At 42.4% G+C, this 14,409-nt stretch overlaps 1 protein-coding gene across 1 annotated transcript; it reads left to right on the forward strand.

Annotated features, from left to right (window-relative positions):
* Positions 1–1,177: 1,177 nt before the first annotated feature.
* On the forward strand, positions 1,178–13,807 carry abcg4a (ATP-binding cassette, sub-family G (WHITE), member 4a). The gene is made up of 15 exons (XM_070843695.1): positions 1,178–1,237; positions 2,967–3,204; positions 8,359–8,476; positions 8,615–8,747; positions 8,847–8,897; positions 9,553–9,698; positions 9,808–9,931; positions 10,149–10,263; positions 10,350–10,489; positions 11,763–11,861; positions 12,003–12,171; positions 12,268–12,368; positions 12,444–12,602; positions 13,391–13,509; positions 13,582–13,807. Exons 2-15 carry the CDS (start codon positions 2,976–2,978, stop codon positions 13,805–13,807), a joined length of 1,929 nt encoding a protein of 642 aa, XP_070699796.1. The 5' UTR covers positions 1,178–1,237; positions 2,967–2,975.
* The last annotated feature ends 602 nt before the right edge of the window (positions 13,808–14,409 follow it).

Genomic DNA, 14,409 nt, shown 5'->3' on the forward strand with positions numbered 1-14,409 from the left:
GCATCAGCACCAGGCAGCTGCGCAGGTGCGGCCTTTAAAGAGACAGCGGGGCCTAAAAAACCTCCAAAGCTTCCTCATGTTTACACAGACAGTCAGCAGGACGCACAGACGGCGTTGGAGCCAGGCTGGTCTCTTTGTATCAGTGCTGTGAGGCAAAAATCCAAATAACAATAACAATAATAAAACTCCTCAAGGAAGCTTTATTCCCATTTCTCTCATTTCCCCAGAGACAACAGCCCAAAGTCGCCCCAGAATAGAAACTGGAAAGCTGAAAAGGTTCAAATTTGCACCCGATAAGCTAATTTATTGAAACAGGCTGCGGCAGTGCATCTGATCTGAGTACCTTTAGTTCAATTTTAAGTTATTCCAACCCTCTAGCCTTAAATCGCCGTAACATCCTCCAAATATCTTAAAATGTGTCTATAATCAACTATTGTTCTGTGTGTTTAGTGTCTAAACAAAATGGCATTACTTTTTCTTTTTTTTTTTCCTACGAGGCTACATTCATTCAAAACATGAGATCAGGATGAGGATTAGGAGGAGACGATCAGAACCAAAATATCCTATATATTTTTTTCCTCCACTAGCATCCTGCCAGCAACGCCCTGTATCCCAGACCGGCGTGCGTACCACACAGACGCACTGACCGGTGAGAGGGTAACGGCGGCTGATACGTCGAGTCGCTGCTGCTGCTGCTGCTGAAGCATCTGCAGCACTGTTTGGCTGTTTTTGTTTATTCCAGATGTCAGAGACCGAAAGACTGTCATCATTAGCGCTGCTGAGGATGTGCGTGAGAATTTCGGGACGGATGGATGCGATGAAAGGAATAATCCTACCAAGGAGAGGCATGGCAGGCATCCTGTTCCCCTGACGATTCTCTGGGATGCAGTCATAGTTTGAGGCCGGACATGATTTTAATCTCAGGAGTTGCTCTAGTGGATGCGGGACGATGTGCGCCGCACCCCGAGAGATATTGATAAGGACAACACAGCTCGGTCCTTTAATGAATCTCAGCCGATCTGGATTTTTCCTGGACTGTGGCGCACTGTGAGCATCTGTTTTTTCTTTTTGTGTTTTTTCTTTCTTCTTCTTTTTTTTTGACTGGGACTGTTTGAGGAGCTTCTGATGTGGAGGGATTGTGCTGTTTTGTCTGAAGGGATCAACTGAGCACTGTTGCTCTCACCCAGAGAGGAGACCCCGGGCTGAGCTGCTCACCTGGTCAATTCAACACACCATAGTAAGTATGTGCAATGCGTGCGTGTGCGTGTGCGTGTGTGCAATACAGCACACAGCAGGGCTGATTGATAAAGCCACAGTCACTGTGCAGTGGACGTGTCCTCAGAACAGGCTCATTTATGACTCATCTACCTTAAACAAAAGTCACTTCTCCACGCTGTTGTGTTATGTTCCAGCCTGAACACTGTCTCATGTTTTCATTCTCATCAGTTTGCTGTTAACAGGTGCTTTTTGAAGAGCTGGGAGCATCCCTCATCACTGACAGGCCAAGGCACAGCGCAGAGCGGCCACACCACTGCAAAGCTATATAGATACATTTAATAACCATATTTCATCCCCTCAGGAGACTCACCAAGACTGGGTGTCCGTGTGCGTGTGTGCTCACGTGTCCTGGCTTTGGGGCCGCACATGACAGAACATGGAGGCCTTCATCTGACTAAGAGGCCATTAAAGCCTGTCAGTGTTTTACAGAGCTTATATGCAGGCTGGTAATGGAAATTCACTAATGGTAGGGTGGTCAATAGAAGTCATGGTCAATTTCCTTTACCGGTCCTCTTCACATTTTACTACATGTACAGTAGGTCATGGACTGTATGGAGAGTGTGACACGACTGCATGGCAGCCGTGGATGTTTGTATCCAGCAGTTATGTGTTCATACATGACACGAGTTTTGATTAAGAGAGTTAGACTTCAACATGTATTATTCATGTATATCCATGTGTCACCATGTGCTATTTACTTCTTTTATTTGCTCAGAAATGTTTAAAACGGTCCTAAATGTATTCTTTCTTTCAGGCCTATGCATAAAACAGGCAGTTTGCCAACTGTTTTCAGACAGTCAGGTGGTTTTGCATATTAGTTTTTTGTTATTCCTCACACAACTACACACAATTCATTTGCAATAAAACACACACTCCATTAGGTTTCCTGCGGCATTTAAACATGACCCTCCATAAACTTTGAACTGATAATTACATGGCTCTTTACTTACAGCTAGACTACTAATCTAAAATAGGCCACACGATTAACTTTTGAACACTCATTTCAAAAGTTAATCCTCTTAATTAATTGCAGATAGTACTGGACTAATGTTTTGTTAAATAACTTGACTTTTCCCTCATTAATGAAATGGTAACATGATTCTGAAGGTATCCTGACATCTTCAGTGTGCTGATATATCAGGGAGTTGATGTGTTGTTTCAGATTATTGGAAAGCTAATGGATCAGCAGCCACTACATGGTTTAGCAGACACTTCAGTCCAGGAGGAAATTTGTGTGAATCAGCAGCATAAGCATGCTGCAGGACTGAAACCAGATCCCGACTCCTCACACACAGAATCTCATTCCCCTCGACCAGCCACTCCATAGAATAAACTGTAATCAGATCATTTCCAGCACCTAGTTTTAAGATGGTGTCTGCAGTCATCCTGAAATCATTCCTGCAGCACACCTTTGTCTCCACACATCTGCTGAGGCAACAGTTTCCTGTGGAGGCTTCTCAGTCAGTCAGTCAGCTAGGAAACAAGGGAATCTTGTTCAGTCGCCAATGTTAAGTTTCAGATCTCTGAAGAAAGACATTTTCAGGTCAAAATCAATCTGCAGCTGAGTCTCTACATGTATGAAAATATGGAGATATGAGGCAGGATTGCAGCTTGGTTTTTTGAAGCAGGAGAGTGGAGTTAAGCTTAAAACCAGTTTTAAAAACTAACACATTTGTCCCGCTTTGCAGCCTTTCAGCATGGCTGAGAGGACACTGGAGCAGGGCTCGGTCAGCATCCCCATGGAGGAGACCAAACTCCCTGGCGGAGCGCCCCAGGAGGCCCCACTGCTCATCCACTTGAAGAAAGTGGAGAACCACATCACTGAGGCTCAGCGCTTCTCCCACCTCCCACGCCGCTCTGCTGTGGACCTGGAGTTCAATGAGCTGTCGTACACCATCCGAGAGGGTCCCTGGTGGAGGAGGAGAGGTACTACAAGCTCAGTTCACATAGTAACCATGATGGATGAGCAGACAAGCACCACCCAGGGCGATCAATATCTGGAGAGCAGAAATTTCAAGGGAGGCATTAAAACGCCTTTGTGAGATTTAGGAAAAATATTTTTCCTCAGTGTTAGTTTGTCTCTTACCTTGCTTTATTGTTCTGACACATGTGGCCGAGCCCCGTCCTCACACACACACACGCACACACACACACGCACACACACACACACGCACGCACACACACACATTTGCAGACTCCCACCATGTTGTAGCAGGCAGTGTGCTTTGCTGCGCTCAGCAGAGTTTAGACATAGTAAATAATTTACAGTCGCAGGTTGGCACACTGCTTGCCTCTCTTTTCCCTGTGTTGTCTGACGGTAGGCGGTGGCAGTGAGTCAGGCGCACGATTGATCTGCTCATAAAATATGAACAGCATTCAAACTCACCACTCTTATTAATGATGAGCCTCCAACCTTTGGTCATCTCGGCTTGTCAACCAAACCACCCACTGTAAACTGTTGTGTTGCTGCTCTTGTGATGTTCTGTATATTCAGCCGGGTGGGGATGGGGGACTTCAGAGGAATCCTTTATTCACATTCCCCACATAGTATCGTTAGGAGAGGCCCTGCACGATGCATTGCAGGCTAAGGTTATTTTCAGTCTTGTGTAATATTGATGTCTATTATAAAAGCCTGACAGAGGAGTGTTTGTTGTGAAACCTTGATGTAAGGAGAGTATTCACAAGGAGGATGACGGATAGAGAGAGGAACAGCCAGGGATTCCTGAGCAGTGGTCGGTAAACCTGCTCGTCTCTGTGCACTGATGCACATGTTTTCCCCTTAGTAGACTCATCAAAATCAACCCGCGTTTTTTCCTTTTGTTTGTGTTGTCTCCTCAGAGTGCTCACCTCAGCTCATCAGGCTGACGAGATGTGAACAGGGGGTGTCTCAGCTTTTACTAATTAAGCAGCTCCTCTCATAAAGAGGCTCGCCTGCCATTTTACTCTCTTTCCCGTCTCTTTGCACCTCCAGTCATATACACCCTGCTCCTTATAACACCTTCCTGCCTGTCTAATTGCCTCTGCCTGTCACATAAAGTAAGAAAGCCACACCTAACTTTATAATGTTTGACAAACGCTGTAGTTCATTCTGACTGGCCTTGACGGTATTTGTGTCTCATTTAACAAGCTAAGCTCAGAGCTGATTCTCTGCAGTCCCTGTCTGCCTGATCAAAGCTGTACAACACGTGTGATCACATAGAGCTATAAGCTGTTGTTGTGACGTCTCTGCTGAATTATATGCAATTATACAGCTGGTGGAGGTGGGGTGGGGTGAGGGGATGACATGCAGCATGAACCTTAAGACTTGAATCAATGATATCATTTGTAATTCATGTGTTTTAGTCTTTGAGGCACTGACGCACTGCTTATGAGTCATTTCCTAAAATGAACAAGAGGAAGGCACTTTCATGCAGTAAATATAAAACTGTTTCTTGTGTTGTAAAAGGGTTGAGGAAGGTTACGTGATGTATGAGGTGCCCTCCGTCTGAATTTGTTATTGCAAGCTTCTGGGCGAGGGCAGCCATTTATCCCCGTTAGGATGAAGCCGCTGTGACCTGCTTTCATGTTGAGGGTATTCTCCTCCTGTTGAGGTATTCTCCTGGTGAAACACTAGCCCAGCCATGAAAGGGGAAGGACAGGAAGAGGGAGGGAAGAGAGAGCAGGGAAATGTTTACATGCCTCTAGGTTACTTCAGCTCTGCATTTTGTTATTTACTGCAACTGCGTCTCTGCACCTGCATTGATGCTTTGAGATTGTTTGGAGGAAGAGGAGTGTGGTCAGCTCACAGATCTTACCTTACAAAATCCCATAATTTACTGAACGTGCTGTGTGCTGCTTAGACCGTGCTCCTTTGAAAATGCATCACCATGCACATAATAATTCAAATTAATGACTGTGATGCAAAGTTAATCCATGCTGCTTCACCACTGATGTTAATTTCCATCTTTGGAAATACATTATTAGATTTAATCAGATCTGAAAAGAAATTCTGTACATGCAGCTTTCAGTGATAAGTGGCACTCTTTGCTTATTCACCCTGTTATGTTAGAAACTGTATGGTCAGATAAAGTCAAAGCGATGCACTATGTATTTGTCATACGAAGAGTGGTAGCAGTTTCTGCAGAGTGTATGATATCTACTAAATGTCCTGAATAATCAAGGACATCATTCATCACTATTTCATTCTTTCATTTTTGTTTTTTCAGCGTGTACAATGTCACAGCTTGAGCAAATTAATTTAGTAATGTTCCAACAGTGGTTTTCCTTGAAGCTGCTTACAATTTCCCTGAATTATTATATTATATATATTATATTAAGAGTTTAATTATGCACTTAAAGGAGAACTACTCCAACTTTACACATCAAATTCTGTTTACAGGTCTCTGGGGAGTACTGCTGCGTGTGTAAAAAAAAAAACGTTGCATAAAGCATTTTGTGGCTCTAGTTGGAGTTGTGCAAAAATAAATTGCCTCAAGAGATGTCACTTGAGTCAGCATCAGAAAATGAAAAATATCTGATGGTGTCAAGTCAGAAAGAAATGAGTTTACGAGACCTCTGTAGCCGGCTCCTCTTCTGTGCTGGCAGCTCAGAGCGACATTATCTACGACTAGCGAATAGCATAACACACCCGAATCTTCCACTGAACTGTTGCCGTTGAGTTGCAATGTGGGTAATGTAGGCATCAGGTTTACACAAGGAAGAAGAATGCCTGGAATAAAAAAAGAAGATATCTCATTGCACTTCTATAATCTGTCATGTGCACATAATGGCATTTAATTTAAACTGTTTATTGTTCCGTTGTGATGAAATGCATTTTCCCATCAAACACCAGTTGTGTGTGTTAACATACAGTTATTTAAACAAGATGAATACAAAGTTTGCGCAACTCCTTTGAGATTTTCATGCTATTGGAGAATTTAGATACAACTGTAGTGAAGAATCAAACATTGATTCAGAGGGAGGGAAAATAACTTTTCTTCAGATCACACAGGCTAATGGAAACTTTATGTTCCTGGTGTGAGAACAGAGTTGTCATTTGTGTCACAGGCTTTAATTTGAGGCATGAGATGACCCCACCTCAACCATGGCTCGTAATAATTTGTCTAACAATTACCTTTGAGATCAGGCTGGAATCACTGAGTATATACTGTCACATGCTGTTAAGTCTGTGTGTCTCTGTGGTGTCAGGAGTGGACAGCGAGGTGAGCTACAGACTGTGTGGCTCTCATGAGAGTGGGTGATCAGGATGTGCCTGCAGCCTCGCACCGATGGGAGCATTATTATGCGCGACCTACAGCACCGGGTTAGATCATCAGTATGCACCACATGCCAGAGCAGGGCTGCTTCACTGACAGCAGGCTGTTCTGCTGTCTGAGTGGAGGCTGTCTGATGTAATAACAGTGTGAGGAAGGAGGGGGGCACTGCCATTAGGCTACTTTACTTATAGAGTGAAGGTTTAGGGGGGCTGGCAGCTCTGTTGAGACCCTAATTACACGGCTCGAGACAGGAAGAAGCATCCCTGCAGACACTGGAGAAAGGGTGAGGCGAGGGACACAGGTGTGACAACAAGGCAGGATTGTAAACCTTTTAAACTTTCCATATCTGGAAGCTTTCAGAATCTATGTCAGCTCTGAAACTGGGTGTTTTATTGTTTCCACTGTGCTTCAAGCCCCACAAAGGTCAGGAAATGCGTCATGAAAAAATCTGATCATCTTCATTAGAAGGCTACACCACTACAACCATTTTTAGAACCACTGCAGGGAAGTAATGCTTGTGGTTTTTCTTTTGGCGCCACTGAGGGCGTCATAATCTTAAATCTTAAGTCTTGTTTCTTTTCTTATAGTTTTTTTCCACAGTACTGTTTTGCTGTGCACCTGATGTATGCCCAGTTCTCCTGAAAGGCTGGGAATTCTTCTGTTTTTTAGGTTTTTATTCTTCACAGCAAACTTCACCTTGAATTATTTCTTCTCTCCAGACACTGATAACAGCTTGCACATCTTTGTCTGCCTAACCATCTCCAGCATATCTATTATTTTCTAAAATGGCGGTGTAGGCAGTCTAGGCTATCAATAAAGATAATGTTTATATATGTGACAATACATTTGCTTGATTACTTATGATCAATGACACCTCTAGCTCCACCTGAGGGTTCCAGTGCTGGAGTGAAATTAGGCTCGCTATCTGCACAACTGTCCACAGATGTGTAGCAACTGTGCAAATACACCACGAGACTAAACAAGAATTTATAATAGGTGTTATAAAGGTGAGCAGACTCATAACCGACGAAGCAGATGGACCATGACTAAAATGACCACAGGATAAAGGCAAACTGAATACAGATGTCGAATGATAACTTTGTGTCACCACAAATGTCCAGTTGTTGGGAGCACATGTCAGTTACTTTTATATCTGGCTTTTTCTACAATTAATTTTCCACATGAGTGCACTGAAAACCTACAGAAGAATATAATAGTATAATATCATAAACTGCGATGAATTACAAATGCAATTTTAATCTCTCTCCCTGCTCTCTCCAGTAAAATGTGAGGACTGTACAACACACATTCAGTGACATGTTTTAATCTTACTTTTCACTTTCTTTCGTCAGATAAGGATTAGTTAAAAATTAACTTTGAAATTAATGGGGGGTTCTTGTGCTGCATTAGGCAAATTATCTGTTAAAACCTCACTCTTATGCACTTGCCGTCATGTTTTTGTGCAAATACAGTATGTTTCCATTTTTTACACACCTTGCTTTTTACTGTTCTTGGACCAATTATTTCCTGTCGTTGTCTGCTTAACATTGGCTGGTGCCATGAAAGGAAAAAGAAACATTAGTATTGGTAGATATTCCAAATACACTTAGGTAGAATAATAAAAACAAAGGTAAAATCATTTCTAACCTAAAGCCTTTGAAAAAGTTTGAGTTGCGAATGTGATAAATTCATCTAAAGTCCATTCTTTTAGATCTTCCAACATGCAGCATAAAAAGATACATGGAAACTTTGGATCAAAATACCTGAGAGTGATTGATAACAACAACTTCAGCACTTGAGATAACAGATGTTTTGTCTTTGTCAGGTTACAAAGCACTCCTCAAGTGTCTGTCAGGAAGATTCAACAGCAGAGAGCTGATTGGCATCATGGGTCCCTCTGGAGCCGGGAAATCCACTCTGATGAATATTCTCGCGGGTTACAGGTGAGATGTGAAATTTGCAGATGCAGATTCCTAAACATTATGTTCTCTTAAGTTTATTTGTATGAGATTTTGTGAGACATTTTAATTTTATTTAGTGGAAATGGCTGCATTATCATGTTGTTTTCTTCTGGGAAAAAGGGAAACGGGCATGAAGGGTCAGATCCTGGTGAACGGTCGCCCAAGGGACCTGAGGACCTTCAGGAAGATGTCCTGCTACATCATGCAGGATGACATGCTGCTGCCACACCTCACTACAAGGGAGGCCATGATGGTGAGGTCGTCTTATTGAAAAAAAAACAAAAACAATAACTCCCAAACACCTTATTGAATCCTAATGTTAAATAACAAAACATTGACTTCTGTCTTTCAGGTTTCTGCCAATCTGAAACTGAATGAGAGCATGCAGGTCAAAAACGAACTTGTAAGTCTAAAAATATTGATTACACTACAATTGTATGTACAGAATAATTGTTCAGCAAGACAATAGAAATTTGTCTGAATTCAGAGACTTGCTATTCATACCAGTTAGCCATCCTTTGGATTTCTTTGATTGTATTAGGTGATTGTGGGTAATCCTTCATATTAATGAGCAGGACTGCTTTATGGTAACATTGGATTTATTTGTATATTTCAATATAATGACGCATCCATTTCCTCCATCTTCTCCAGGAGAAATGATTGTTTTCTATATACACAAAGTCATCTGACATCAACAGCACATGAGTTCTTTCTTTTGCTGATTTGTCTGCTCTCTTCACGGCTGCAAGTGAAGTGATATTTGGAAGGCGTACCCAACAAATTAAATTTGTACTAATTGAAACCAGATTTTAAAACTTTTGTTCATTTCTCATGGAGAAATTTTTCTAAAGAAAAAAGCAGAATACTACGTCTGTCACGTGACTTCCTGTGTAAGGATGACTATTGTGGTGGACATTGCAGCCAGGTTGTTCTTGGTTTGCACCAAGTCTTCCACATCGTGACATATGCCAATATTACGATATGAGGTCACATTTTATCCATGTCGCCCACCCCCATTGTTGGTTATGTACCCACATGCGTTCCTGTCTGTGTCTCAGGTGGATGAGATACTGACTGCTCTGGGTCTTCTGGACTGTGCTCAGACACGCACCAGCTGTCTCTCTGGGGGCCAGTGTAAAAGACTGGCCATCGCCCTTGAGCTGGTCAACAACCCCCCTGTCATGTTCTTCGATGAACCCACCAGGTTGGATATTACTCGCCTAATTTAAATCTGTGTTATCTCTAAGTAAAGTCAGATTAAATAGTTCATCTGTGTCTCTGGTTTTCTGTACTCATCCCGTGTACCATACCAGTGGTCTGGACAGCGCATCTTGCTTCCAGGTCGTTTCCCTCATGAGGTCTCTGGCTCAGGGAGGACGGACAATCATCTGCACCATCCATCAGCCCAGTGCCAAGCTCTTTGAGATGTTTGATAAGGTAATTCAAGTGCTTATAGTGCTGGTCGCGTCTAGTCGTCCATTAGCTGCTGCTCAGACCAGGGCACTGCAGGTTAGCATGATTCATTTTTCATCCAGCTGACAGACAGCGCAGCAGTCAATACCGTGGCCTGTTTTGTCAGTTGTTCATATATTATTCATAGATTTTGTGTGTTGGAAACTGTGTTGATTACTCTGTACCTGTGTCCCTCCACCAGCTGTACATCCTCAGTCAGGGTCAGTGCATATACAAGGGCACAGTCCCTTATCTCATCCCTTACCTGAAGAACCTGGGCCTCCACTGCCCAACATATCACAATCCTGCTGATTTTAGTAAGTCAAGCAACTCCTTTAGTACAAGTAAGTGGACGTGTGTGTCTGTGTTTTTGTTCTTACAAGCCTAACTTCTCTGTCCACAGTCATTGAGGTGGCATCAGGGGAGTATGGGGATCTGAATCCAGTGCTGTTTGAGGCCGTCCAGGGTGGACTGTGCTCCGAAGCGGGCAAGAAGAACTCCAGAGACAAAAGTGACTCTTCCTGTCCTTCTCAGTGTCACAGTGTGAGTAATACCAACCCCTTCAACTAGCACCACATCTATTTGTCTTACATTCACAGACGTCATAGCCTCACGTCATAGAATAATGAAAAATTGCAAGCACACAACCACAAAACACTGAAAATGCCCACCTTTGCTGATCACAAATAATTGTTCAATGACAGGATTGCTTCAGATTTCATCATTTCCCTTCAATGGTCTCTGATGGATTATTCATTAAACAATCATACTCATTTATTCATTTATTCAAATGAAAAAGAAAGGTGATGTATGTCAAATCTACAAAGCCACAGTGTGATAGAAGTGATACATGTTATCCTTATTAACAAAATATCATAAAGTAGTTTTGGTTGCATCCATTTTGACCAAAAGTACTTGACTAATTTCATTTCTTAAGGCTCAAATAAGAAGTCACAGCCAAATGACCCCAAAATCGTAGCACCCATTGGGTTACATTGAGACAAAGTACCCTGTTACGCTTTCTTGCCCACACCATTACTTATTTTCCCCCAAACTGTTCCTCCTCTCCTTCACTCCATCGATCTGTCTCCTCAGCCTCTCCCAACTTCCTCTCAATCTCCCTTTGTCAGCCTCATACGTAGCTTTTGATAAGAGCACCGGCTAAATGCTAGAACTGTAAATGTAAACCACCGTGAGCTCTCTCTACCATTACTCCTACATGGTGCAGTTTTGCCCATCTTCTCCTTAAAAACATTTTATTGTTCAGTTTATTGATTTTCTCTGCTGCTCTTTCTATCATCCTCTGTGTTCTTCTGTGTAGGCATCAGTCAGTGACTTTTACCATAGACAAAGAGATTATGGTGTTTCCTGTTCTTAAATATGTCCATGTCTTCATTTCCCAGCTATTGCCTCCCAACTTTCCTCTTCTTTGATTACATAATTTAAAATACTACAGGGACTATACTGACCTTTTTCAATAACTTATCAGCTTACGTGTATATACATCACTTAGGTGTGGTACAGCACAGTGTGTATTCTGACATCACAACACTGTAATAGGACAGCATCAGGCGGGGGCCAATTTAAGTCAATGTTTGTTGCATGATAAAAAAAATACACTTGCACGTAACACACAAAAAAAACCTCTCTAATCACATAAACAATCAGACTTTTTGTATTTTACTGCTGTTTACACCAGCTAAATATTTATTTGCAACATGACGTAGGATAAAAGGTCATGATTTCTCTTTTTTGCTAATGGTTATCTGTGTGTATTACATTACTAACTCTTTGTTCTCACCGTCTTTCTCCACAGGACACAGGAACCCTTGAGAAACATAGTTTTGCCACCAGTACATTCACACAGTTCTGCATCCTCTTCAAAAGAACCTTCACTACAATATGCAGGGACATGGTAAAATCACTATTCTATCAACTATTCCTGTTCAAACTCAGACTGTGATAGGAAGTACCTGTTGTGAAAAAAATGTTATAAGGATTCCTGGTAACAATTAAGTGCTTTTGAGCTGTGCTGATGTGTTTTTGTGCTTTCAAGGTGCTGACCCACCTCAGGGTGATGTCCCATCTGTCTATTGGAGTGCTGATTGGTCTGCTGTATCTCAAAATTGGAAATGATGCCAGCAAGGTCTTCAACAACACTGGCTTCCTCTTTTTCTCCATGTTGTTCCTCATGTTTGCTGCCCTGATGCCCACCATCCTAACTTGTAAGACGTTAAATCCAGTGAGAGATTGAGAACTTTGATTTGTTGCATTTGTTTAGTTGAAGGGGAGGGTATTTTAATGTTGCTGTTCTTCCACAGTTCCTCTAGAAATGTCCGTGTTTATGAGGGAACATCTGAACTATTGGTACAGCTTGAAGGCCTATTATTTGGCCAAAACCGTGGCTGATGTACCGTTTCAGGTAATGCTCAAATGATTTAACACACAATGGTTTGGTCATGAATACAGTATATTTCAAATCACATCTCTTTTACAGGTGATTTGTCCAATCATGTACTGTAGTATCGTGTACTGGATGACTGAACAGCCTCCAGAAGCTGGTCGCTACCTGCTCTTTATGGCTTTGTCCACATCCACGGCCCTGGTAGCCCAATCCCTCGGTCTGCTTATAGGGGCTGCATCCACGTCTCTGCAGGTAGGCAAACCTGCGTACTTCAAAGTCCCACTCCCCTAGAAAATGTGTTCCGCTTTTTGTTACTCCACATATGGCCGCTTGACCTTCACTGTGCAGAATGATCTACATACATCTACAATGATCTGCAGAGTTTGAGACTAGAAGTTTATTTTCACATTTGCCTGCTGAAGAGGGAAAGTGCCTCTCTTGCACAGTTGTGTTGAGGAAACTCGAAACCCACAATGGACACAGTGTGAATGGGCCTTTCAGTGAAGTAGGTGACATGCTGTATCCGATTTTTTGGCAAAAAAAATACTAACATGACCAAATTACAAAGCAGAGTATTTTCTCGTGCCTTAAAACATCTGGAGTGGCTCTTTAAAGGAGAACCACGCAGATCAAAGTCTGTTTCCAGGTGTTGGTGAGTACTACAGCATATGTGAAATCTGTTGAATGAACCCTTTTGTGTCTCCAAAGGGAGCCTGAAGTTTGAAAATGAAAAATGTGATTACTTTTTTCAATAACAAGTGGTGTGAGGGATTGCAAATTTGAAATTCAGTAACTACATCACAGTCACTATGCCCAGTAATGCTCTATCACTTTGACATTTGGTGGCCAACTTGTCTGCTGAAGGAGTGTTGATATCAGTTTGGTCTTTTGCTGCATCAATTTCCGACAATGTTATAGAGGTGCAAAGCTAAATCGGTGCAGTACTCCTTTAAGTGTTTGCTGGACAAATATTTAATCGGGCAGTTTATTTAATTTCACAGCCAGTTTATTTCATTGACTACTGCTCATTTGGTCCACAGGTGGCAACCTTTGTGGGTCCAGTCACAGCCATACCTGTGCTCCTCTTCTCTGGCTTCTTCGTCAATTTTGACACCATCCCCAAATACCTACAGTGGAGCTCCTACGTTTCCTATGTCAGGTACTGTCAGCTACTTTATGCAATTCAAATTATTAGGAAATTTCTGTAAATGATCCTGGGGTCTGCTTTCAGGTACGGCTTTGAGGGAGTGATACTCTCCATCTATGGGATGAACCGGTCGGAGCTGGAGTGTCCTGGCCTGGTGTGTAAGTTCCAAAAGCCAGAGGAGGTCCTGCAGCTGCTGGACGTGGAGGATGCGAAGCTCTACGTGGACTTCATGGTGCTGGGGGTTTTCTTCCTAATCCTCAGACTGGCTACTTACCTGGTTCTGCGCTACAAAGTCAAGTCAGAGCGTTAGGACATCCAGAGGAAGCCACTGATGGATCTGGACGCTCCCATATATCCCGGCAGTGTGAGATAGTAAGCAAACATATAGTCTCTCTTTCTGTGTTTCTATTTCACATACATGTACAAAGACATACACAAGTCCAGCACATAACATCATCAGAGCGCTGTGCTGCACCATTACCCAAAATGTACAGTATAATATCATCTTCGAAATGGTTTGTTATTCAAGAAAAAGTGTTGTTCTGACGTCTCCTCGTCATTAGTTGTCCTCCAGGTAATAGTATTTTTCAGATCACCATTACCTTCCAAAAATATTGTGCACCATCTATAAACAGAGTGCCCAACAAAGTAAAAGAAAGCATGTTTTTTAAACTGGGAAATTTGGATTTGTACTTATGTGGCCACTCCAATAAAGGACCACACTAATAATGAGCTAAAGTCTCTGGATTTGTAGGGCACCATAGTAACCATCTTGGTGTCCAATAGTTTGTAGCGTCTCAATTGAATGCCTAAAGAGGTAATCTCGCTTATGAATACTTAATTGGACAGCACTCATCAAGGTGCCCAAGGAACGAGATTTCGAGACAGATACCCTCTTATTGCCATCAGGAA

Source organism: Pempheris klunzingeri, chromosome 14 (genome assembly GCF_042242105.1).
Source record: "Pempheris klunzingeri isolate RE-2024b chromosome 14, fPemKlu1.hap1, whole genome shotgun sequence".
In the NCBI taxonomy this organism is placed as follows: Eukaryota; Metazoa; Chordata; class Actinopteri; order Acropomatiformes; family Pempheridae; genus Pempheris; species Pempheris klunzingeri.

Excerpts from the sequence above, each read along its gene's own strand:
- abcg4a (XM_070843695.1), top strand. The coding sequence starts at position 2,976 with ATGGCTGAGAGGACACTGGAGCAGGGCTCGGTCAGCATCCCCATGGAG. Across the intron at positions 9,699-9,807 it reads TTCTTCGATGAACCCACCAG|TGGTCTGGACAGCGCATCTT; the intron begins GTTGGATATTAC and ends GTACCATACCAG. Across the intron at positions 10,490-11,762 it reads GTCCTTCTCAGTGTCACAGT|GACACAGGAACCCTTGAGAA; the intron begins GTGAGTAATACC and ends CTTTCTCCACAG.